The sequence below is a fragment of the Pelecanus crispus genome, chromosome 8, assembly GCF_030463565.1.
Source record: "Pelecanus crispus isolate bPelCri1 chromosome 8, bPelCri1.pri, whole genome shotgun sequence".
Taxonomy (NCBI): Eukaryota; Metazoa; Chordata; class Aves; order Pelecaniformes; family Pelecanidae; genus Pelecanus; species Pelecanus crispus.
Window position 1 is genome coordinate 12,822,771 of NC_134650.1, and position 25,555 is coordinate 12,848,325.

At 63.6% G+C, this 25,555-nt stretch overlaps 2 protein-coding genes across 2 annotated transcripts; one reads left to right on the top strand and one right to left on the bottom strand.

Moving 5' to 3' along the window:
• Positions 1-2,050: 2,050 nt before the first annotated feature.
• PCYOX1L (prenylcysteine oxidase 1 like) lies at positions 2,051-5,127 on the top strand. Its single transcript, XM_075715518.1, has 6 exons — positions 2,051-2,141; positions 2,462-2,668; positions 3,146-3,320; positions 3,410-3,621; positions 3,720-3,860; positions 4,469-5,127. Exons 1-6 carry the CDS (start codon positions 2,051-2,053, stop codon positions 5,125-5,127), a joined length of 1,485 nt encoding a protein of 494 aa, XP_075571633.1.
• Positions 5,128-6,454: 1,327 nt separating this feature from the next.
• Positions 6,455-8,253, bottom strand: IL17B (interleukin 17B). Its single transcript, XM_009485942.2, has 3 exons — positions 8,233-8,253; positions 6,939-7,225; positions 6,455-6,713 (listed from the first exon to the last, which is right to left on the bottom strand). The coding sequence occupies exons 1-3, from the start codon at positions 8,251-8,253 to the stop codon at positions 6,455-6,457; spliced, it is 567 nt and encodes a 188-aa protein (XP_009484217.2).
• Between the last annotated feature and the right edge of the window lie 17,302 nt (positions 8,254-25,555).

Consider the following 25,555-nt stretch of genomic DNA (forward strand, 5'->3'; position numbering starts at 1 on the left):
AGCTTCGCTTTGCTGCATTTTTCCCCTTTTGTGTGCAGTGTGTTGTAGCAGGCGTACTGTACGGCAGCTCCATTAAGGATGGCTCAATATACAGTGTGTATTAACGCTCGTGGTATCCGCAGGCAGGATATGATTTCAGGGATTTGTTGGAGAGAAGAACAGGCTTTCCCTGTAGGGGTGTGATTGTAACAGATCGCATTCGCCTTTCGCGTGTCCTCTGCAAAAATAGCCAGGCCTCCGTTCCTGGTTTTGCCTTAGTCTTGTAACACGTGGTGCCATGTCAGTGGGCCTTGCTTGCCTTGTTCTCCTGAAGCTCTGAATGCCCCTGGGCGCTTCTCACTAGAAAAAAAAAGCTTCTGCGAAAGGCCTTTATGGGGTGAGTTCTATATTTCTGTGCTAAAGATCTGCCAGCAAAGTGCCCTTATGATCGCGGAGGTCATGTCCCATTATAGGTGCTCTTCCTCATTTTGCCTAAAATGTGTGGGCATTGCTCGGTGTTCGCTAACCAGACTAGACCAGGAAACACTGCTGCCATGTTAGTAATTTCTGGCTCTGCTGGTTTTTCTCTGCAGCAACAGTGAGAGCTGGGAATTTTCAAACCGCAGCCACCTCCATCTGCAGAAAAGCATCGGAGCTTGTGAGCAAGGGGACGAGCATTTTGCTTGCAGCACGGTATTGCAGAACGCCTGCAAGCAGGGCACGGTCTGCCGTTCCTGCTGGGGCGATCGGGAGCGGTGCTCACCCAGCCTCCTAGGAGCTTTGCTGCGTGTACAGCCAGATTTCTTGTCGCCCACAGCCATGGTGAAATCAGGCCAGTTAAGTAAGAGCTTGTTAAAACCTGAGGCATGCTGCAAAGATATTTGTGTGCTGTGTTTTAAACTGTTTTGTCTCCCTGTGCTGGTGGGTTGATACCGCCCATTGTAAGGACTTGGGTGAGCCGAGCAATGGTAGTTTTAGTCTGTGCCCCCCCAAAATGTTCATGCCTGAGTTTCTGGGTTGCGCCTGCTCCTCCACGCAGGAACTCTGAAGTGGCTCCTGGCTGGAGGAAAGGAAGGGGCCTGTGCTTGTGTTTCTCCTGAGACAAAGTTCAGATGATGGGTTCTCAAACTAAATTTTGTCACTTGGTACGGAGCCAGCCCTGGGCTACAGCAGACTCTGAGTCTGTAATTACACGTCCTACCTGTTCCAGAGTTTTTGCTGTCTTTGCTATCCTTTGTAATCCGAGCAGCAGCAGGCTCCCAAGTAGGTTCCCCATGGCACAAGCTGCTTGCTCTTGGGCACCTTGTTTTGCCCAGGGCAGAAAGTGCAAGCAAAAGCTTGAAATGCCCTTGCTGATGCATGATCCACGCGGGACCCAGCCTGCTCCCCTCAGCCGGGTACTGAGCACCATGCCGTCGCCCGTGTGCAGACTGAGCACGCGGAAAATGCGCTCCAGCAGCAGCTTGGCCCAGTACTGCCCTACAGCGCGGCCCCCAGCACGCTTGCGGCGGGAGAGAGATGGTGCCAGGAGGAAGCTCCTGATTTTGGGCCTTGGTTCGCCATCGGGTTGGCTACAAGTGCGATGCTGCTGATGCGCGGCCGGCGTGCGAGGAGCAGAGGGCACCGAGGATCCTCGCTGTGGCTGCGCCTGGGGTTGTTCATGTGCTGCAGCCAGCGCTTTTGGATGTTGAGGGTCTCCTCTGAGCCTCCGTGTCCCTCTCCGAGGATGAGCGCTGGGAAATAAGGTACCGCAGGGCCTGCTTTCGTGCCGCTGCCGCTGCGAGGCTGCGTGCACCCCCCGCTCCGCGGGCACAAAGCCCGCTCCCCTCCCCGAGCTCGCCCCGCTCCTCCCCGCCTCGCCGCCGGCAGCCGCGCTGGCTCGGGGCTCCCGGCGCCGGGGCGGGGCTGCCTCCGCTCGCCGGGAGCGGGCTCGGTGCCGCGGCCGAGCCGCTGCCCGGGCGGGGCGGGGCGGGGCGGCAGCGGGGGGCGCGGGGGCCGAGCCTGCGGTAAGGGGCGGGCCGGGCGGGGGCGGGCGCTGCCGGGACCCGCTCTCCGCGCCGCCGTCCGCGCCATGGCCCCGCCGCCCGCCGCGCTGCTCCTGCCGGCCCTCGCCGCCCTCCTGGCCGCGCCCGCCGCCGCCCGCGCCCCGCCGCGCAGCATCGGTAGGAGCGGGGGAGGGGGGGCGTGCGGGGTGGGGAGGGGGCACCCATCCCGGTTACCGGCGGCACCCGGCCTCCTGCCCGCCGAGGGTGGGAGAGGGGAGCTCCGGCACCCGTCGTCGGCGGGAGCGGTGCGTGCTGCGGCGCATCCCCGCTGCAGCCCCTCGGCGTCCCCGCCGCCCCCCCCGCTGCAGCCCCGCCCTCGCACGCAGCGCTGGCCCCTTCCCTTCCCGCCGGGGGGCCGGGCGGGGGGCAGCCGCTCCGCCCCCGCTCTCTCGGGGCGCGCTGCTGACCCGGCCACCCTCGCCCCTCTCTGCCGGCAGCCGTGGTGGGCGCCGGGCTGGGCGGCTCGGCCGTCGCCTACTTCCTGCAGCAGCACTTCGGGCCGCAGGTGCAGCTGGACGTGTACGAGCCGGTGGGCGTGGGTGGCCGGCTGGCCACCGTCACCGTCAACAAGCAGCAGTACGAGAGCAGGGGAGCCTCCATCCACGCCCTCAGCCTCCACATGCAGGACTTCGTCAAGATCCTTGGTGAGCATGGGCGCCCCAGCGCTTGCTTGCGTGGCCGCCCTCCCTGGGCTGGGGGCTGCACCCTGGGGTCATGGGGAGGGCTGCTTCCAGTCCACCTCGGCACCCCCGGGCACGCGGTGACCCCTTGCTGTCCCTGCGCCCCAGCCCTGTTGTGCCCTGGAAGAGAAAGGGACGGGGTGGCCCAGCAGAGCATCAGGGTGAAGGGTCCTGGTGGAATTAGCGCGTGGGAGGGGGTTCGCAAAATCCCACCGGTTTGTCCCAGCCAGCAGCACAACAACTCTACGGGATGGCCCAACATATAGGGTCTGTCTGGGGTCCCAGGGCCCTGGGGTCTCGTGCTCCCTGATGCTCCTCCAAAGAGCATCTCTGCCCACATCCCCACTGCGGCCGAGTTTGGCGCTGGCCTTTCCCAGCGGCCAGCCAGCCCCAGCGAGGTGTGCCAGACCGCTGGGGCCGGGGCCCCTCTGCTCCCTGCAGGCCTCAAGCACCGGCGTGAGGTGGCAGGGAAGAGTGCCATATTCAGCGGGGAGCACTTCGTCCTGGAGGAGACCGACTGGTACCTGCTCAACCTCTTCCGGCTCTGGTGGCACTATGGCATCAGCTTCCTGCGCCTGCAGATGTGGGTGGAGGAGGTGATGGAGAAGTTCATGAGGTAGGAGAGCCCATGGGGCTGGGGGGACACAGGAGGTCTCCCTCAACACCAGGGCATCACCAGGCACCCTGTGCTTCTGTCCCCTCCAGGATCTACAAGTACCAGGCACACGGCTATGCCTTCTCCAGCCTGGAGGAGCTGCTGCGCTCGCTGGGGGGTGACACCTTTGTCAACATGACGCAGCGCTCGGTGGCCGAGTCCTTGCTGGAGGTGGGCGTCACGCAGCGCTTCGTGGATGATGTCATCGCGGCTGTCCTGCGCTCCAGCTATGGGCAGTCGGTGCTGGTGCCCGCCTTCGCAGGTGAAACCGGGGACCCCCTCTCTTCCCCGTGTGATTCTCCTTCCCAGCGTCCCCTCTGTGGGCAGGCTGTTGAGCCACCCTCCTCTTCCTCTTCCCAGGAGCCATGTTGCTGGCAGGGGCCCAGGGTAGCACCTGGGCGGTGGAAGGAGGCAACAAGCTGGTGTGTTCAGGCCTGCTGAAGCTGACCAAAGCCAACGTCATCCCGGCCAGGGTGACGGGCATCTCTCTGCACAGCTCGGGTGAGCCTGGGCACAGGGTCCGCTCTGGGTGCCACCACCCTGGGCGTGGGTCTGGGGGCACTGGGGTGGGAGGTTGGCGGTGGCAGCATGGGCATGCTGGGGCAGAGAGAGGGTGCTGGGAGGCTGGAGGGTATCCTGGTCCTGGTAAAGCATTTGGGTGAGGGCCTGGGGGTCTGTCCATCTCCTACCCTTGTCCGATCCAGTGGGGGCCCTGCAGTACAGACCTCGGCCCTGAGGTTCCCCTCTCTCCCTCCTGAGGTCCCTCAGGTCTCTTCTGTGGCACCGTCCTTGTTGCAGGCTCGCTTGCTCCCCACCCAGCACAGCAGAAGGGCTGGATAGCTGGGGTTTCGGGGGTGGGCTGTGCTGTCCCAGTCCTTCTTGCCCCACTAGGCTGGGCTTTTCTGGAAACTTTCTCCCACAGGCTTGATAAAATCTTCTTTCCGCTGCCATAAAGCATCAGCAACTCATCCATAACCATCAGACGCTATGATCCAGCACTGGTGTGCACTGGAAAACCAGGGGATGGAGAGCATACTAGAAAAAAGGGGGCCAGGGCAATACCATCTGGGGCTCAGGGCTACTCCTAACTGTCCACCATCTCTTTTCAGAGGGGAGAGCCCTGTACCAGGTGCACTACGAGGGCAGTGAAGGCCAGGGCTCAGCTTTCTATGACATGGTGGTTGTGACAACTCCCCTGCACCCCAGCAGGAGCAATTTCACCTTTGAGAACTTCGAGCCGCCCATCCCCAACTTCCCCGGAGCCTTCCAGCCCTCCGTCACCTCCGTGGTGCACGGCTACCTCAATTCCTCCTACTTCGGCTTCCCCGACCCCAAGCTCTTCCCCTTTGCCAGCATCCTCACCACCGACACCCCCGACCTCTTCTTCAACGCCATGGACAACATCTGTCCTGTCAACATCTCAGCAGCTTTCCGTCGCAAGCAGCCCCAGGAGGCCGCGGTGTGGCGTGTCCTCTCCCAGCAGCCACTGGACAAGCAGCAGCTGAAGACCCTCTTCAGGTCCTACTACTCGGTGCAGGTGACAGAGTGGCAGGCATATCCCCGCTACGATGCTGCCAAGTCCCTCCCACCCATCGTGCTCCACGAAAACCTCTTCTACCTCAGCGGTGTGGAGTGGGTGGCCAGTTCCATGGAGATGATAGCGGTGGCGGCCAAAAACGTGGCCCTGCTGGCTTACAACCGCTGGCATCAGGACCTGGAGAAAATTGACCAGAAGGACTTGATGCACAAGGTGAAGACCGAGCTGTGACACCCAGGGGAGGCGGTGGGCTGGGAGCTTCTGTGTGTAGTAGCCTGGGGAGTATTTATTGCCTTGGGGACACCAGGGAGTTTGGGGCTGGGGGAGAGGGGACGGGCTGTGTCCCGGATGACTTGAACGTGCTTTGCCTTCAGGAATACAGTCCCTGCCCAGTGTTGCTGCGTGTCTTTGCCATGTGCCCCAGTTTCCCTGTTCCCCTTCCCCAGGCTCTGCTGGAAGGAGCCCGTGCCTTTTCTTATGAAAAAAGATGGCCACGCATCGATTTTTTGGAGGGACCTAGGGGGACTTTCAAGGACGAGGCTGGCTGGCATCGGCAGCAGATGGGTGCTGGCCCTGGGCAGGAACAGGGTCCTGCCCCCCGGCGAGCTGCCTGCCTCCCGCTGTGCCTCTCCCACCTTCCTGGCTTTGCCCCCGGGAAACTCGGTGGCAGGGCTGGCCCTGGCTGGGGCAGGAGGTCCTGTGGTCTGTCCCGTGCCGCGTGTGCGTGGAGCCTAGCCCTGCTCACCGGCCTGGCACCCCGGGGATGGGCATGCGGGGTGGGCTGTTGCAGGTCCTGGCTTGCAAGGAGAGGTGCCTGCTGCTGGGTGCTCCCTGTTTCCAGGGGTGTCCAGGTTTCCCCGAGCCTGGGGCTCAGCTGTGTTTTGGGGGGCAGAAGAGCCTCCCTGGGAGAAGGCTGGGCAGCACCCACCCCCGGGCGGGCAGGGGCAGAGGGGCAGTGTGACAGGCCGAGGCAGGGGGCAGCTCAGACGGGGGCCAGCGATGCACTTTATTGAGGACCTCAGAAGCCACCCGAACCACCCTCCACTTCCCCCGCTCCCTGTGCTGCCTGACCCAGCACAGAGGAGCTTGGGGGAGGGCTGGGGAGGACCGGGCGCTCCCAGAGCTGTTGCACTGGTGGAGCGAACGAAGGCAAATGTCGATTTTGGGGAGGGAGGAGGCCTGATCCTGCCCAGCTGGAAGGACTGAGGGGCAGCTGCCTCCCTCGTTCCCCCAGCCCGCTCTGCTGAGCTCCTCCCTGGAGGTGAGGGGGCTCGGGGCGGGGTGTCGCTGCGAGGCCAGCTGCGGGACTGTGTAGCTGGGTGACTGGTGGGGGCTGCCCCCGTGCTGGGTGTCCCCAAAGTGGCTGCTTGGGCTGAGGCTGATGGAGTCTGCAGGGGGATTTCGGGGAGCTCTTGGAGCTGCCATCGCATTGCACAAGGGCTCTCTTCACCCTGACGCTCAGCCGGGTGACCCTCTACCAGAGGGCTGGGCAAGCTCGGGAAGCAAGAGCAAGCTGGTTAGATGCCCATGCGTGGCTGCAGGGGTTAGCTCTGCAACCTCAGAAGATGCAGGTGCAGCCCACAGCGATGGTCTCCATGACTGTCTGGTACTTCTTGTGACACTTCTTCTTCCCGGAGGGCTTGTGCCCCACCTCGCCCGGCACCTGGCAGAGCAGCCGGCGGACGGGCAGCTGGCTGTAGATGGGAATGCTGGCCATGGTACGGTCCTCCTGCATCGTGAAGGGGTTGATGCAGCCAGTGCAGAGGCATCGGGCCTCGGGGATGTCTGCCGGGATCCGCGTTGCGTCGTGGTTTATGCTGGAGGAGAAGGAAAGCAAGACGAGGCTGGAGAAATGGTGAGATGGGGGTGGTGGGTGGCTGGGGACAGGCAGGGCAATGCCTCAGTGGGGTGAAATGCAGTGCTGCATCACATCGCAGCCCCGGCAGCCGCTGCAGCCCCACAATGCTGGAGCTGTGGCCACCGCAGCACCTGCCGGCACGGAGCCACCACACGTGTGTCCAGGGTCCCTGCCCCAAGCTCACCTGTAGGCCCAGGGGGACAGGCTCCTCCGGTTGGACCTCCAGAGCCTCAGGTTGACCTGGCACTTGGTGTCTCCCGGTTCGGAGCTGTTCCTCAGCTGGCGTACCATGTCCTGGATGCTGTGCTCGTAGTCTGCCATGGAGGTGTAGGAGTCATCTGGGGCCCAGGCCAGGGCAGGGGTGGCTGTGGGGGGCCGTGCCAGGCCCTTTCTCCTCCCCTTTGCTGCCTTGCTTTGGTCCTTCGCCTCGGGGAGCAGGACCATGGCAAAGGTGAAGATGCAGAGGAGAAGCTGAGGAGGAAGGAGGATGGTGCGTGGCTGCCCAGGCTGCAGGGCTGGCAGGGAAGGGGAACTCTCCCACCTCCCATGGGACACCGGGTGATAGCAGGGCCATGTTGACTTTGGGGTGGCACATGCAACCCTCAAAGGGCAATGCTGGCCTGTGAGTGAGACCCATGGAAGCACATGAGGGCAGTTTGCAGGGCTGGTGGGCACACAGTCGTGGTGAGCCCCTAGCCCAAGCCCCAGCTGACGTGTGTGGCTGCAAAGCCCCTTGCCCTGGTTGCAGCTGGCAATCTGTGTTGCCCAGAGTGCCCCTGCCCATGCTCCCCAAGCTGTGCCCCATCCCTTCCCCACCCTGAGCCAGCTGCATGCTGGAAGGGATGGGTACACCCCTAGCTCAGGCTGTACCTGGGCAGCCTCTAGTTTAAAAGGAGCTTTAGAGATGAGACAGTCAATAATGTGATCTTTATCCAAACGCTCCTCTCCCTCCCTCTCTCTTCCAGGGATGGTGAGAGAGAAAGAAAGATGCTTTTTCCTTTCCTTCTCCCTCCGGCTTTGCAGGGCCGAGCTCCCGTGTGCTGACACCCGGCAGGCTGCCCGGCAGTGAACAAAGTTGCTTTCTGTAGTCCTGCTCCCTGCTATTCGTGTCCCTGCAGCTGACCGCAGGCAGCCCTGCACCCTACCCACTGTCCCACAGCCCTGCCCGCTGTCCTGCAGCCCTGCCTGCCATCCTGCAGCCCTTCCCATGGCTGTGCAGTGCCCCGGGGCAGGAACCACTCGGCTGGGGCTGTTTTCCCCCTCTGGTGCCGGACTGTCTGGTTGGACTGTCGCAGCTTTGCTCTCCGAGGCTGTTGCATCCTCGCCATGCCAGGCATGGGAATGATGGGCCTGGCAGGCCACAGCATACATCTCCAAAGCAAACAAACCCGGGTAGCCACCCGTAAACAAGCGTGCAAATAATTATATTAAAGAAGGAAAACAAGGAGCAAGCCCTGAGCCACCGTGCAGTCACCTACCAGGTTTGGAGCCCACTCCATCGCCACGGAGGGGCTTGCCGGCCGCCGTCCTGCAGTGTGGCTGGCACCAGCAAGCCAGGGAGCTAAAAAGGGAAAGCTCCAGCCCCCGCTCCGCCGGAGGTGTGTCCGGTCCCCGAGGTGCCAGGGAGCCTGGGCGCCGGCAGGGCAGGGGGCCAGCGTGGTCTGGGACTTGGCCACCTGCCGCCTCCCCAGGCGCTGGCTCCACCTGCGGCTGCAGCTGCGGCTGGTGGCGGGTCCCCGCTGGACTGGGCAGCCTGGAGGGGCTCGCTGGGCAATAACCTGCCCTGGGGAGGGGGTGTGGGCTCTGGTGGTGCCAGCGGCATGGTCACAGCCCAGTTGGGGCCCACAGGGACACGGCTGCTGGGCTGGGGGAGCAGGAGCTGGCCAGAGGACCGGGGGTGGGCTGCGTCCTGTGCTGGTAGCAAGGTGTGCAGGTAGCCTGGGGCTGTCCTGCTGCAAAAGCTGAGGGCCCGCCATCACCTGTGTGCCACCAGCTCCGCTGTCCCCAGGAGCCACCAGACCCTTCTGCCCAGCAGTGAGGCAACAGCAGCCATCACCTCCTGCACCCCTGGTCTCTCTGTCCCCAGACCCTTCCCCTCCTGCTCTCCTCAAACCTGTCCTCAACCCCTGGCAGTGGGGACACACCGGCTCTGCTTGCAGCTGCCTTGGGGCTGGGCCCCAGAGCTGCGGGGTGGTCGTCGTGGGGTGCTGTCCCCCCCCCCCCCGCCCCATGCCGTCCTGCTCTGGCTTCCCGGTGCCAAGCACTGGGATGCAGGGTGCTGCGGTGGGGGAAACTGAGGCACGGGGGGTGCCGGCCGTGATGCCCCGTCCCAGGGACGGCGGCCGAAGGGGCCTCTCTCGGGAGGGGGCTGGCCCTGGGCGCGGGCCGGGGGCTGCAGCAGCCCGGCGTGGCGGCCCCCCCGCCCGGGGCCGGCCCCGTCCCTGCGGCCGGGCAGCGCTGTGCCGCACGATGGTGCTGTCCTCCACCGGAGCGCACCGCCGGCCCTCCGGCCTCCCGGCCCTCCTCCGCTCCATCCTCCTCCTCCCTGCATCCCGCCTCCCCTGCCCGCCCAGCCGGCCGCGGCAGGCGGGGGGGCTCGGTGCTGTTCCCCACGCTCACGGACAGCAGGGTCTGCCCTGCTCCCTTGGAGGGGCCCTCTCCATCCTTAGGGCTGCTGCCCCCGGAGGCCGGGCGGCGCTGGGGGCTGCTCCACCTCTCTCCCGTGTTTTCTGCCTCCCCTTTACCCCCCTGCCACCTCCCCAGCACTGCCGGCTTTTGTGGCAGCACTAGATGCTGAGCTTCCCTCTGCCTCCCAGCTCACTGTACGGCCCCAGGGGTTTGAGGGCCCTTGTGCTTTGTAGGGCAGTGGGAAATTTTCCACTGGGAAAACTGGGCCTCTAGAAAAGCCTGCAAACGGGGTAAACTCACTGCAACCGCAACTCACACTGCCCCTCGCCCCCTCCCAGCCCCGCCATCCCCGGGATGCAGCAGGGAACGCAGCCCGGCTGCTCCCACCCGAAGGGCAGCCCCAGCCCACGTTGACATCCGCAAGGACGGCCCCAGCACAGTGTGTCGGGGGCTTTGCCAGCCTCTTGGGTGAGGTCTAATGCTGTGCACTGAGCCAGTGTGTTCCTTTTGTCACCTCGGGGACCTGGCAGAGGGGACCTGGCCATAGCAGGGGCCCTGCAGCCACCTGCCTTTGCTGCACCGGGTGGTACGGCAGCGCCCAGCCCTCTGCCACCAGGCTTTTCTGGGGTGCCGAGCCAACCCCTGCCTGCACCCCAGAGATTTCACCCCCTATTCCGTGGTCCCCCAAGAAGGGCCAGTGAGCAGCCCCGGACCCGGGGCACCCGGAGGGTGCCGGCCGCCTGCGTGTGCCGCAGCCGCCTGCGTTGTGTCAGCGCTCGGCAATGCTGTTTACACATGAGAGAGGCTCAGAGGCATCCACGCCGGCGGCCAATTACCCAGTTTTGATCTTTTTTGGTGAAAAGGAAACCAAGGCTTTTCAGACATGGCCAAATTTGATAAGCCGGGGGAGGCGGGGGCGGGCGCGGGCGGCTTTTCCCCACCAGCCTCGCGCGAGGGAAGGGGCCTCGGTGCGCGGGTGGCTGGGTCGTGGCCAGCCCCTGCCTGCCTGGCTGGGACAGGGTGGCTGACGGGCTCCACGTGCCCGTGCCAGCCGCGGTGCTGCCCCTGCGGGAGCAGGGTGTGCTGGGGTCAGCCCCACGTCAGGAGGCAAGGGAGCGGGTGGCCGAGAAGGGCTAGAAACCCCCTCACGGCTCCCCTGGGAGTGGGTTACCCAGAGGGGAGAGGGGACATGCTTTCGGGTTTTGTTGTACGTGCTTGTCCCTGCTACCTCTCCACCGTATTGCCCCACTGCCACGGGAAACTTGGGTGGAAAGCAGAGCCTGGAGAGTGGGAACAAGTGCCCAAACAGGGCAGGAGGGGCCATGAAGATAGGCTCTACCTGCCCCGAGTAAACCCAGGCACTTATTTCCCAGGGTAACTATCACGGACCCCGCTGCTGTGCCCCCAGCTGAGCCTGCTGGTAGAGGGATGCAGGGTGGCTGTGCCGTGCCGGGCTCAGTGGGAGGGATGCGCTGGCCTGGGAGCTTGTGGCAGAGCACATGACGGGGGCCACATGTAAGGGAATGGGGGGGATCAGACCACAGTTCCCACGCTGGCAGAAAATAGTTTTTTGCCTTTTTTCACAAGCAGGAATGTCCCTGCCAGGGCGGTGGCCACTGCTGTGCGGTCTGTGGTCCCCTCCACCTGTGACAGGCGGTGGGCAGCATCACTGCTGGTGCCACGCTGCAGGGCATGGCCGCTTATTTGGGCACCAGGCTGCTCCCAAGCCCGGGTCCTCTGTGGGGTTTGTGAGGCCCCAGCACACCTGAGCACGTACCCACCCGTGGGCCAGGCGGCCGGGGCTGGCGGCGGCCTTCGGCACGGCCACAGCACCTCCTATCTCTGCCTGAGCAACATTTTCCACTCATCAAACATAAGCGTGTTCCCGCAAGCAGGCCTCGCCAGAGCCAGCCCCGCGCCGTGGCAGGGAGGAGGGCTGGGGCCAGGGCCACCGGTGTGGGGGTCCAGCACAGGGCCCTCCCATGTCCCCCCGCCACCCCCCGGCAGGTAGCGCCCAGCCGAGCCGGCGGCGCGGCGCTCACATCCATATTTGCACAAAGGCCCGCTCAGCGCGTGAGCGGCTCCAGAGACGCCCGGGCCAAAAAGGCTTATTTTAAGCTTGCTGGAAAAAGAACATTGTTTGGTGGGAATTAAAGCTCCTCGTTCTCAAAAAAGGGAAAAACAAAAAGTGCTTAATTCTGCCGGCTCCTGTCGTTGCATAAACACAGGGCCACAGCCCGGCTGGCCGGGGTGGCCAGGAATTCATCGCTGGCATCAAGCGGGGTGGGTGCCCTCCCCCGGGCAGCTGTCGTGGGACACAGACCCGTCCCCTCCTGCACCCCCGTAATGCCAGCGCTGCCCCCGGAGTCCCCACCCTGGTGAGAAGGGTTTTCCCATGGGAGGGAAGAGCATCGCCCGATGCAAGCGCTGCGGCTGTGGAGCCGCCCCGAGGTGCCAGGGTGCCGCAGGCAGGAGGGGCGACCGTGGCGGCTGTGTGAGGGGCCGGACGAGCTGTAGGCAGCCCGGGGTCCCACTGCGCCTGGGTTCTGCATCAAAGGACAGTATTATTTATATAGCCCTAATCCGGCTGTCTCGGCGGCCCTTCTGCCTCCTCTGGCAGGGAGCTGGGTGATGCTCTGGGCTGTCTGTAAATCACGCCCTTTGGATCACACGCGTGAGATAACAGCCAGGCTTTGGCGTCGGGAAGCAGAGCTGTGCAGGGTTGTCCTTTGGGGCTGGGGGCCCGCAGCACCCCAGCCTGCCCGCCCTGGGGCAGGAGGCTCACGGGGGGCCAGAGGCGTCGGGAGAGCGGCTGCTGTCAGCGCCGGGACGGCGGAACGGGAGGGAGGGTGCACGTCCGGCACATCCTGCCGCGGCCCCGCCGGCACATCCATCAGCCGCCGAGCGTTTACAGCACGTCACTGGTTACACGATCCAGACGCTCAGGTTCCTCCTGCCCTGCTCCTCTCCTGCCTTTTGTTTTCTTTTGCTTTCTGCTCCTGGAGACAGAGCACCTGATGGAAAAAGCCTGCTCTCCTGCTCTCCGCGCTGGAAACACCGCTTCCTTCCGCCCCTGCCCGGCACAGCGCCCGGTGCGGTGCAGGCCGCTGCCCCGTGCCCAGCTGGCCCCGTGGCAGCAGTGGTGGGGACGGGAGGGGCTGGTGTGAGGGCATGGCAGGGACAGACCCTCGTCCCAGCGGGACACCTCAGGGTGCTCTGCGCAGGGTAGCCCCAGCTCCCCGTAGGGCAGAGCAGGGCAGAGCTGTGGCCTCCTCCACATAGGGAGGCTGCAGGGACCGCAGAAGCACCGACCGGGCACGGGTCGCCTCGGCCTGCCAAGCCTGACGGGCATCTGGCCCCGCACCCTGCTCTTTTGATGTCCCCCATGCTTGCCCTCCTGCCTTCCCCAGCCCTTTGCGGCCCCGCTGCCCACCAGCACAGAGCACGGGCAGGTAATGCTGAGTTTCCAAGTAACTCGGTTTTGCTTCCCCTTCAGCCTAAGCCAGTGAACGTGGTGGTCAGACATGAACCCCTGAGCACCTTGGAGGGGTGGCTGCATTTTATGCTGGACTACAAAGGTCCTGCCAGGACACCCACTGCATCCCAGCTCCTGCCCGCGGGAAGGGCTGGCCCTCCAGCCCCACGCAGGGCACACAGAGCAGCCTGGAGCCGTCCCCGCTGCCCTCCCTGCGAGGCCACGGGGCCAGAGGGAGCTCCCAGGGACGTGCTTCCAGGGCAGCCATGCTCTCCAGGTCTGTGAGGAAAAAGCCTCTTATTTTTAGGGCTTTGGTGGCTTTTGCTTGTGGGCAGGCATCCAAGTTCCCAGTTTCCCAGGGCAAGGCAGAGGGTGGAGGTAAATGGAAAGCTCAGCGGTGGCACTGACGTCTGCTCAAGTCATACGTCTCCTCCCTGCGGCCCTGGGCACGGGGCCACTGCAGCACATGCGGGGACCCCCAAGCTCCTGGGGAGTCGTCACCAGGTGGGAACTGGTGATTTGAAGTCAGGGCAGAAAGTCTCCTGCCCTGGTTCCCATCCCCTGCCCCTATGCGCTGCTGTTTTAGCAGTTTGTGGAGGCAAGGCATTTACAAAGCAGCACAGGCCAGTCCTGAAGGTCACCTTCAGAGCGGCTCCAGCCCAGCTCGCCCATCAATCACGCCATCCTGCCCTGCAATGGAGACAGCACATGCATGGGGGCGAGGGAGGCAGGGGCTGCCTGCTCTTGGGTGTAATGACATACAGGCTGAGAAACGCCCGCCTGCCCCCCAGCAGCCCCCTCTGATGTGGGGCAGCAGATGAAAAGGCTGTAAACCCAGCGTGTTTGGATGTTAGCAGGGCTTGTGGGAGAGGGGTTTCTCTTATCGCTCCCTGGGCTCTCAGGAAGGTGGGAGCAGCCCCACAGAGCCTGCCCGGGGGCTCCCTCTCCATCGCTGCCCTGTGGCATCTCCCCGTGCGTGGCTGGCAGCCAGCAGTCCCCTCACTGCCTGCCTGGGACAGGAGTGGGGTTGTCCCAGCCGCCCGGGACCAGCCGGGCCCTCATGCCCAGCCGAGCGGGCTGGAGGTCGGCAGGGGGTGGGGAAAAAAAAAAAAAAATCACTTTTGTGGAGATACTGAAACTGAATCTGCCGTGCAGAGGGATCGCTGGGCAGCATCTTAGCGAAGGAGTAACAAAAACAAACCCGCGCCAAGGAATCCTGCTTTGCCCCAAATGTTTTTCTTATGGAGTTGTAATAAGACAAGAGTTGTAAAGATAGTAACCTCCTAAACATTACCTTATTAAGGCTTCTCAGAAACCACAGGGCACGACCCTTCTGGGTCATGGAACAAGAGAGCAGCATCCAGTGAACAAACAGAGGCTAACGTTACATTTTTCACTTCATTTAGGAAACCTGGCTTCTAATTATAGGGTTTGTTTAACGGCAGCAGTTAGTTGTGCTTCACTGAAAATCAGCCCACTGAGAGCAGGGGCTGCGTGGCCATGTGGAGGGGAGAGGGGCTGGAGGGTGGTAGGGGCCAGGAGATGCCAGCTCCATGCCAGCTCCCAGGGAGGCTGCTGGGCTCCCAGGGCACAGGATGGGGATGAGCTCGGTACCCATGGGGCATGGGGTGCCCGACACAGCAAGGGGTGTGGGGGTTGGATGTGGCATGGGAGGGCTCCCTCTTCCAGGGAGGAGCCCCAGCGCGTCCTGGGGACACACCACGTGCTGTTCTAGCTCTGTGCTGGGCACCAAGGCTTATCTGCAGCGGAGGGAGGGGGATGCCCCTGCTGCGGGGTGGCATGCGGCAGGGCTGTGCTCTGTGCAGTTCCCTTTGTACCCCCAGCCTAGCCCATGCTTGGCCCTATGCCCCAGTGACTACAGGCAGACCTGCTGGGAGATGGCTGCTCCTGGGACATGGCAAGATCAAGGCTTGTCCTGCCATGGGGCTACTGGATCTTGTGTGTGCACAGGGATTGAAACAAGCAGGGTTGGTTGGTTTTTTTTTTTTTCCCCAGTCTGCTGCCAGCAGCCCCAGGGAAGTCCTTCATATTCCTGGCAAGGTACCTCAGCGGTGGCTCTGGCTCCTTGGCGGACACTAGCTGCCTCTCTCCCCTGGGTTTGGGCATGCTGCCGGCAGGTCCAGGCACTGCTACTCCGGTCCTGGCTCTCCTGGCAGATGCTGAGCATCCCCCAGGGCTGTGCTGGTGGCTGCTTTCCTGTGTGTCTTGTCCTCACCCCCACCAGGTAGCTCTGGCCTGCCAGCCCTGTGGTCCCCATTGCGGAGTAGGGAACAGGGCTGAGCACACGGGGGTTCCTACATTTGCCTGTTTTGTGATGGCCTGGCCGTGGTCTTCATTGCTGCGGGGTGCCTGGGGTGGAGGGAGATGTGACTCTGTTTGTGTAGTGGTGCAAAAAGCAGAGTCTGGTTCCCTGCTTCTCCTTCACTGCAGCTGGCAGGGCAGCAACCTCCCAGATGACTCGCCCCCTCCCTCTGCTGAACCCTGTTGCTGGTGCAACTCCTCCGCACTGGTTTTGCTCCCCGCTGTCCCCCCGCTCACACCTTGGGGCACCATCTCCAGAGCCAGCTGCCGTGGCTGGGTGCTCCGCAGCAGCCTGGACAGCCGCTGCCTCTCTTCTTTGCCTATTTAACTCCCAAAGTGAGGGAGCCCATGCTCTCTCTTCCCAGTGGTGGGTGTTTCTCCAGCAGCTGAGCAAAACCAGGCCAGCCGGTCCAGAGCTGGCTTTGCCAGCTTGCTTGCTTTCACCTCCCCCAGGTGAGCGGGATGACTCTGAGCACCCATCTCCCTGCCAGCCACAGGCAGCAGGGCTTCATTTCCAGCCCCGACCCTCCAGAGATGGCTGCAGCCACCCAGAGCTGTGCAGGGGCTGGCGGCCACCCGGTCTGCAGGGGCGTGGGGCTAGTGGGGGGAGGGGGCTGGTGGCTGGCCACAGGCTCAGCCTGGGAGGGATGTCCGGGGCTGGGGGGGGGATGGACGATGACAGAGGTGCTGCAGGGACATTCGGCTCCTGTAGCAGTGGCTTTGGTGCTGAGGTGGTACGTAAGTCTGGAGGGAGCAAGAAGGATGCCAAGCACTCCACACCGTCCCTGTACAAAGCCCGGCACAATGGCAGAGGGGCCCTGGTCCTGGCTTTGGGGCTGTCCCCAGCTCCCAGGCTCGGAAGTCCAGGGATGGTAGGATCCCTCTCCTTTCCTGGCCCCTGCGGGATGTGTTGCTGGTGGAAATCCTGCCCCATCAGACTTACGCCATGTTTGTCCCCACAGAGGCTAGGGCAGTGCATGCACATCCCCAGGCACCAGAAGTGCTCAGCAGCCACCACCACCACTGTGCCTGTGCATGGCTCAGGATCAGGCTCCTTCCCACGAGCCAGGGGACCTGTCAGGGCATGAGACCCCAGAGACCAGCCCGTTGTTCCCCCCAGGGAGTGGCACTACCTTGGAAAACCCAGAGGAGAAGCTGTTGGTGCCCCACCCTTGCTCCCCGGCTCTCCCTCAGTCATCGCTTGCTGCAGAGGACCCCGCAGCGGCTGCTTCCTCCTCCTTCGGAGCCGTGCTCTGCTGCTGGCTTCACTGCCCTGGGGGAGCCCAGCACAGCCCTGCAAACAGCCATATCGCCCGGAGGGGCTCGGGGCAGGGCAGTGGTGTCTGGAGCAGAGGCGACCCCCTTCCTTGCCATGCCGGCGGCTGACGGCCGGTGCAGGAGGATGAAGGTGCTTCAGTGCCGGGTGTTTCCCTCCTGAGCTGCCAACTGGCTGCTCATTAATGGGGCCCCAGTGCCGGCTGGAGGCCATACATGGACTCATGGTCCACGCGGGGCCGGGAGGAGCCAGGGCCGACGCAGCCCCGTGGTGATGGAGCTCCCACACCATCTCCCCATGCTGCTAAAACCTGGGGAAAGGTGCCATGTCCATCCAGCCCTGCAGCTCTGGCCTCACCACCCACCATTCCATGGGGGTCCCAGCCCCACCAGCACTCAGGGTGGCCCAGCAAGAGCCCCGTGGCCACCAAAACGCCTTTTTTCCCAGGCCAGATGGAGCTTTTCAAAGTAATGGGAATCACAAGCCACCTCCAGCCGGGCCAGGGAGCATCTCTGCTTCCTTCCCCCGGCCGGCGGGACAGACGCCAGCGCCGCCCCGGCTCCCTGGCCCCACGGCCAGCCTGCCCCGCTGGACCCCCGCCCCACCGGGGTGGGATGCGCATCCCCCCCGTGCGCGGTCCTGGGACTGGGAGGAAGTCAGTTATTGCAAACAACTTTCTCCGGGCGGGATGGCCTGGGTTCCCAGGCGCGTCGCTGGCAGCCGGCGCAGCCCTGGCCGCTCTCCTCCCCCCCGCTCCCCCCAGCCCTCCTTCCCTCGCTCCCCCTCTCCGACTTAATGACTTCCACATGGGCCTCTGGCATCCCGAGCCAAGCCTCCCAGCATTGTCTGAAATCTCCAAATTTAGAAGAAATATGAAAATTGTCAAGCAGCCCTTCCTTAGGGGGTAAAAGCAACACTCGGCTGCGCGGCGGCGGGTCGCAGCAGCGGGGCCACGTGACGGCACCCCAGCCAATGGATCCCCTCGGCGCCCCTGACAGCGGTGCCCGTCGGCAGCCTGGCCTCCTCCTGCAGCTCATATAAGGTAAAAAGAAAAAGATTTTCCAGCTTCTGAGCAGCCTGGAAGGAGTTTTTCGCCGAGGGCTCCCATGCCAGCCGCTTAAAAAACCCCAGCTGGCAGCGCTGGGGTCCCAGTGGCGGGTTATAATGTGCCGGGAGGAGGTGGTGGGCGTGTGCCCGCGTCCCCACGGTGCCCCACCGCAGGTGTGGGGCGGCAGGTAGGTGCCTGTGGATGGAGGGAGCAGGCGGGCACGTGGGTGGGCGTGCTGGGTGCGTGGGGCAGCTGGCTGTGTGGGGCGGCAGGGCTGGGGGGCAGCTGGTCCTGAGACTTCCCGGCAGCATGGGTGCTCCTGCTCTGCCTGGTGCCTGCCCCGGGTGTGGGCAGGGATGGGCAGGGACAGGCAGGCAGGAGGCAGGGGAAAGCATGGCTCCTCCAGCATCCGCCTCTGCCAGCCAAGGGATGCTCAGCCCAGCCGGCTGCGGGGAGGTGGGCAGGCGTGCCCCCGCCCCAGGTGCATGGACGCTGTGCCCGAGGACGGAGGGAGGCGAGCAGAGCACAGCCACGGGGTGCTGGCAGGGAAACCTGCTGGGCACGGAGCTGGCGGGGAGTGGCCAGAGTCACCTCGGGGCCAGGCCGTCCTGAGCAAAGAGGTTCCCCAAAATCTGTCCCTACAGCTTTGTCCTGGCCCTGAGAGGGGAGCTTGGTGGGGCTTGCCCAGCTTTCTGGAGGCAGGGAAGGGCCCTCCCGGGGCTTGGGGAGGAATTGCTTTCTGCTTTGTGTACATCTTGGACGGAAAAAAACGGGAAGCCGGAGGCGAGCCCGGGCAGGCGGGCTCCCCGCGCAGCGGGGGCCATGGGCCGCTCACTCAGCTCCTCTGGGCAGCCATGCTGCTGCCACTTCTTGGGGAAAACAGGCTGGGGAGGTGATGTGGCCGGGGCTCACCCCCAGAGGCTTGCAGGGTGCTGCAAGTGCCCCAGTGCACTTGTGCTGACCGACAGCATCCCACATCCCGCAGCTCTTGGGACCCAGACGCTGGCCCAGCCTGTGCCACTGCCTCGCCCTGCTCCGCTGGCCACGGCCCCTAGCTGGCACCACTGGCGTGCTCTCAGCCGCAGGTGTTTCCCTGGCTCCGTCGCTCATTGGGTGAATGGTTGCTGCGTCCTCATCCCCCCAGAGTTGCAGCAGCGGCTGCTGAGCGTGGTCACCCCGTGGGAGCCAGCGGCTGAGCCCTGGTCCGGCCATGGGGCTGGTGGGGAGGGCACAGGGCATGCAGCAGGTGATGGCAGCGCTGCCGGCCCCACAGGGCATGAGGGGATGGACACGGCTTGTTCCTAGACAGCCTTGAGCTTAGGCCTTGCAAAGGCTCCCCAAGGCTCTTCGGGTCATGTCTCCTCCCTGCCCGTCCCTCGCAGGACGCAGCACTGCCTTTGCCTGGGTTATGGCTGGCTCTGCACCGTCCCTCTGCTGCCAGGGTGCCAGCAGTGGCTGTCCCCTCCCAGCAGGTCACCTGGGGACACCGTGCCCGGCAGGCATGTGGCAGCAAGCTGCCATGTCCCCCTGCCTCTTTCCTCTGCAAGGCATCTCCCACAGCCACAGGGACAACCACCAGCTGTCACTTGGGTCCAGCACCAGGACAGTGGGTCCAGCCAGGGAGCAATGCCATCCCTTGGGGTGCAAGCTCCCGTATGGGCTCTGTGTCCCTCTGCAAAGGGATGGTGGCAGTAACCAGGGCACTGTCACCTCTCGAGGCAGCCGTGGCCACCATGGTCCCAGTCTGTCCCCTTCCCGCTGTGCCTCAAGGGCTTCCTGCTGTCGCTGGCTGCTCCCAGGGAAGTTGCGGCATTTCGGCACTGGAATGCTGCACATGGGGATAGGGAGCCACTGGTGTGACATGGCGTGAGTCCCCGTCCCAGCAGCGGTGTCCCCAGCATGGGGCTATCCTGCCTGCGCCTGCCCCGGCTCCCTGGCCTGCGCGCACTAGCCAGGGTGCCTTGCCGAAGGGCAACGCTGTTGCCTCCCTGCCACCGGCCAACGGGAGAGGAGTTAATTTCCAACAAACACAGGCAGATGGCTTCGCCAAAGATTTCCCAAGCAGTTATCATCAGGAATTTGGGGAAGGCTGTGTCTAGACAGGCTGCAGCTCTGGGTGGCTGCTGGATAGAGTGGCATTTCCCTCCACACTTGTCAAGAGGCAGTCTGGAGATGATTAAGGGCTTTTTTTATTTTTTTTCTTTTCTTGGTCTCCTTTTCTATCCAAGAACCAGCCTTGTTCCTGATCAGGCTTTTCTGAGGCTTGTTCCTCTGCACCCCCAGCGAAACCTGCCTCTGCTCATCCCCAGCATCCTGCTGCTCCTCCTCTCCTGGGGCTGAGCCGGGGAAAGCCGGTGCCCCGGTCACCACCCTGCCTTGGCAAAGGTGATGGGCAGTGGCGTGGCACAGACATCCCACAGGCAGGAGCACAGGCAGTGCAGGGGACTGAGCGCTGGGCTGCAGACCCCAGCGTGCTCCCCGGGGCAGCCCCAGAGCCTTAACATGTGCGGGGCAGAAGCAGCGAAAGCTTGTCTTCATGAGCGAGCTGGAGTCGAGCAGCAAACGATGAGGCAAGAGGCTGGAAATCTGAGCTCTGGAGCCATTTCACCATCCTTTGACCTTGGCCGGGAGCACACAGAGGAGGCAAGCGGAGCAGATCCTGTGCAGGGGGAGGCTCCAGCCAGGGGGGATGAAGCCCAACACACATCCCGTGGCTGCAGGCCAGCGGGTGCTGGGGGAGCACTCGCTGCTCCTGAACCCCAAACCCCTTTGCCTGCCCGGGACCGTGTACATTCACAGGGTTCGTCTCAGCCCTGGCTCCATGCCTGGCTCTGGCCTCCCCAGGCGGTGGGGACATGGTGCCTGCCCCGCTCTGGGGATGCCCTGGGGAGCTGGGGCACTTCTGCCTGCAGGCAGCACCCGCCAGCCGGGCTCAGGGAGGGCGCAGGGGAGTAGGGCCCCCTCCTTCTCCTCCTCCTCCCCGACCAGCCACCAAGGGGGTCACTGGCCAGGAGGTGCTGGTGCTCCCCCAGCCCCTCAGGGTGCCCCCTCCCTTTGGCTCAGGGCAGGGACAGCAGGTGTGGGGCCAGGCTCATCTGGTGCGGTCATGGAGACAAAGGGCAGAGGCTGGAGTCAGACCCCATGTGGAGCGAGGGACACAGTCACCTCGGGGGAACCGGGCTTTTCTGTCCCACACCCCAGCGACGCCAGTCTGGGCAGGGAAAGGGTCTGGTGGGTGCCCTGCGCTGCCCCAGGGATGGACAGAGACCCTCCCCAGCAGTGCCAGCCAAATTCTCGCTGCACACTCGGCCTATGCAGCCAGCAGAGCTGACCTTGGAGCTCATGGGGCTATGCAAAACTGTGCCAGTGCTGTTCTGGGGCAGGGAGAAGCAGTGACATCAGGGCAGAGCTGGCCTCTGCAGAGCAGCATGGCAGGAGCCCATCACAGTGCTGGTGCAGCAGGGCCACGCTCCAGCGCCTGGGCTGTGGCTGCTGCAAGCGAGCAGCTTCCTGCTGCTGGGTGGAGGTAAGGGACGAAGCTGCTTTGTGCTGGTGGACAAGCTGGGGGCAGTCATGCTGCCCATGGGGATGGGGAGGGGGCTTCTGGAGGGCCGACAAGCCCGTAGAGCCAGCCCTGTGGCCACATTAGGTGCACGCCGTGTGTGGCTGTCAGCTAGGCAGGCAAACAGACACGTGTGCGACCGGGCTGTGCGAGAGGCAGCCAGCCTGCCCAGGCTGTGTTTGATGTGAGACATTGAAGTAGAAGGTGCTGAGCACCAGCGTCTTCTCTGTCCTGCTATTGCTGAAGCAGGGAAGCACAGTGCCGTGCAGTGCCAGAGCCGCAGGAGATGGTCAGCATGCCGGAGGCGGTGTGCTGATGGGGCTGCCTGGCGCATGGCCAGCCCTGCCGGGTACCGTCCTGCTGCGGGCTGCAGGCAGTGCTGCCTGTCCCAGCGATCTGCCCCTCGTGAATCTCGGGGGGCTTGGCCCCAGCTGAGGCTGTGTTGGGATGGGGGGTGCAAGAGCTCTGTTAAGCCCCTTCCCCAGCAGCGGCAGGGAGGTGGGATGTGCTGGCCATGCTGGAGGCTTCCCACCCCAGGGCGGCAGGGTCTGTGGGTGCCGGCCAGTGGTGTGCAGGCAGCCAGGTCTTCGCTCCGAGACTGCTGGGAGGGAGCACATGTCCCCTGCTCTGCAAGGAAATTATTACTCTACCCTTAATTGGTTTAGTGGTGGACTTGGTAGTGTTAGGTTAATGGTTGGACTGGATGATCTTAAAGGTATTTTCCAACCTAAATAATTCTATGATTCTATGACATCCCTGTCATGGTGGGCAACACAGGGCCAGGAGGTGAAGGACAGCACTGCTTCTCCCTGGGGTGAGCTCTGCTGGGAGGTGGACAAGCAGCTTCCCTTGGACAAGGGACAGCAGCAGACAGGGCCTGGGGACAGGCTGTGGGACCCGCCGTGCCACGTGTGGGGAAGATGCTCTGTGGTGGCCAACAGGTCACCCTGGTGCTCGCTGTGAGACCAACTTGCTGGTTGCTGGTACATAGGGCAACATCTCTCTCTTCCAGCCTGGCATTCTTACCTGGGATCCCTCATTGCAGATTTGCCCTTCCTTTTTTTTCCCCTCCCTTTTCAACATTATTTTTTACATTTCATTTTTCTTATTCCCCGCCTCCAACCCCCATGAGCCCCGCCGCCCCTGAGCAGTGGAGCTGCGCCGCTCAGCCCAGCAGCTGGGCACTCCCTGGCCAGCCCTGCCGGAGGGTCTGCCAGCACGGGGAGCCTGGCTCCACGGGCGCTGCAGGGAAACGGCGCCTGAGTATCAGTCCTGATGTAACTTTTGTGCTCGATCTTTTGCCACATCTCAGCTCCTGCTTGCTGGGAACTCAACCCATTTAGGGCATTTTCTTTTAGCATCTTTCACTGCTTGGCTGGGCGGGCAGCAGGCAGGGCTGGGAAAGCTGGGGCCTGCAGGGGAACTGATTTACTAACTGGGCGCCTCTCATGTCCAGGCAATGCTGCACACCCCCCCCGCCACTCCCCCTCTCCCTTGCTGGAGCAGAGATAAGATGATAAAGCCCAGATAAGCAGCCAAGAGCACTGGCAGCTTAATGAGCTCCAGCCACACCATGGCTGTGCCTCCACGAGAGGAGAGGGAGCCTCAGTGCTCCCTGCCTGCTCCAGCTCCAGGCTCTTTGCTGGCCTTGTGTGAGCTCCTGCATGCCCACCATCCTGAGGAGCGTCCTCTCCGCCAGCTCCTCCGGCCAGCTCCGGCTGGGAGCCATGCAAGATGGGGGTGAGGAGCTAGAGCCCTGGGAGCAAGGAGGATGCTGGAGCAGCTGCCCCGCACCGCTTGGGAACAGTGTCCGTGGGGAGCTCTCCCCGCAGTGCTCTGGGTTCCCACCAGCCCTTCCCAGCGAGGGCTGGAGGCCGGTGACGTGACGGCCTGTCCCTGCTGGGACTTCACCCCTGCACCACTTCCTCCGGACTGGGAATGTGACGTGTAAACAGAGCGGGAGGGCTGGTGCCGACTCACGCTCCCACGCTCCGTGTGCCCCGGGGCCGGCACTGGGGCCGTCAGCCCTAGTCTGCGGGCTCCCCGTGCCCCCAAAACGCCTTCCAGCCGTGGGCTGGGGAGGGGGCCTGGGACTGCGCTGCCCTGTGGAGGGGGAGGCAGCCCTGGGAGGAGGAAACCCGCTAAAGATGGGGAGGTGATGGTTGGTGGGCTGGGGGCAGCAAGGAAGAGCTGAAGCTGTGGGAAAGGCAATGACCGGGCTGCTGCGTGCCTTGGCTCTTCCCACCACTCCGGCCCTTCCAGAGGCTCTTTCTCATCCACAAGCCAGGCTTCGGTGTTGCTGGAGGGTTTCAGCCCCTTGCTGCAGCAGCCATCACCAACAGCTTTGCAGGAGCCAGTGGGTCCTGCATAGTGGCACAGGACTGGGCATGGTGGTGGCCAGGCAGGTATGGTGGGGTTTGTCCCCTGCCCTGGGGTGACAAATGGGGAGGTGTAAGCTTGCGTTTGCAGCTTGGAGGTGGCAGAGGCCTCGTCTGTCCCTGGGCTCCCTCCTGCTGTCCCCACTGTGCCGCCATCCTGCGCCTCAAGCGGGGTGTGGAGGATCCCAGCTCTCCACAGAGGCACCAAATTAGGCGATTTCTCCCTCGCGCTGGCACCAGGAGAGGGGCCACCTGCCCAGGAGGAAGGACCACAAACCAGATGCACTCTCCCCTCTGCACCCATGCCCTGCTCTCAGCCCCCCAAACCTGCTCCTTTGTTTTTGGCATTATAATTTATCCCAGCAAAACCCAGCGAGAAAGAGCAGCATCCCCCTGGGCCCCCTTGGCTCTCCCCCAGCATGGGAGATGGGGGCCGCTCGGTCTCCAAATCTGCCTTTTTGACCATAAAAGGACAGGCACGCCGCAGCCCCGGTGGGAGGATGGGAAAGGGAAGGCAGATCTATTTATAGCTGAGCATCAGGACCTCAGCCTGAACTCGGGGTTAATCAGCCTGCGACCAGATTAGGATCTCCCTTGGCCCCTCCATTTTCTCATAAACCTTTGATTTAATACCAGCTCTGGCGAGGGAGGGAGGGAGGGAGAGAGGGAGGAGGCACCTCTCCTCTGTGGAGGCCACCGTTGTCCACGGGGGATGGAATGGAGATGTTGGGGGACAGGAGGGAGATGCTGGGAGAGCTGGAAGGCGCCAGTGGGAAGGCATGTTGGAGCTGTCCTGCCACCAGCTTGTGCTGCAAAGCGACAGCAAGCAGTGTCCCCGTGTGACCGCTTGCCTGTGAGGGACACCCAACAGGCAGCAGAAGCTGCCCCGGGGTCAGTCCCTTAAATTTCTATAGAATTGAGTGAGTCCTTCCAGCAAGAGCATGTCCCCCCACCATAGCACCAGCTGTCGCCACCTGGGAGGGGGCACCTGTGGGGGTCCTTGGGCAGGATTTACCCTGCCTCCTGTCACCCAGCAATGAGTCCCCCAGCCAGCGGGAGGTGGCATCAGGGCTGCTTGGGTAGCTGATGACCAGAACTGGATCAAAGCTCGGCCAGGGCAGGGATGGAGCCCCAACTGCTGGTGGAGATCAGGCTTTTGGGGGCCAGGAGGAGGGGAAAGGGCGCCCGCGTGGGGCCGAGCTTCACCCAGTGCCTTCTGCCCTCCTCCAGAGAGCAGGGCAGCCCGGAGCCGCTCGCGGCAGAGCCCGCCTGGCCGCGGGGTTCAGGCTTTCCTCAAAAGCCCAGGTCTGGCCTCGCGCCTGGCCTCGCAGGGCTGGGGAATTTCAAGGAGGAAACAAATCCCAACTGCTATTAAAAAAGGACATTTCCTGCAGCGGCGGCCTGCCTGGAGAGGGGAAAGGGCGCTGTGTTGTAACCGCGGGGAGGGCCGAGCTCTGACTCAGCCCAGCGCTGCCGGGGACGCAGCTCGCAGCCACCGAGCGCTCGCCCGCCTGCTCCCATCCTCCCGGCACCCACTGGCAGCGGCAGGGCGGGCGAGCAGGGGAAGCGGCTCGGCAGAGGCGAAGGCTGGAGGTGAGCAGCGGGTAGGAGCAAGGGCAATGCCAGGCAGTGCTGGTGTGACCAAAGAAGGAGCCGGGGGACTGTCCTGGGCATGCATGCCATGCCCCGGGCACCCTCCAGAGAGCCTCGGCCAGGGGATGCTGTGGCGGCGGGTGGTCACCCCAGCATCGGCAGGACCACGAGTCCAGCCATTTGTTATTCTGTTTTCTTCTTCCGAAGCCATGTGGCGTGTTCGCACCCACACGAGTGAGGAGATGAGCAACCTGGGGCTGGAGCTCTCCTCTTGGGAGGCAGTGCTTGGGGGACACTGCTGTCCCCCAACACGGAGGTCCCGCAGCAGCAACATGTGTGCTGGGGAGCAGAGGGTGGCAGCCGCACAGCACGCTAGCGGCAGCCTCCTTTCCTTGGGAAACCAGGATTAAAACTGAGAGTGGAGACAAGGGGGAAAGGTCAGGCCCTGCAGCCCTGGCTTTTTTGCCCCATTTTGGGATGGGGAGGCTGTGATGGGGACATTGGAGGGAGGATGGAGGT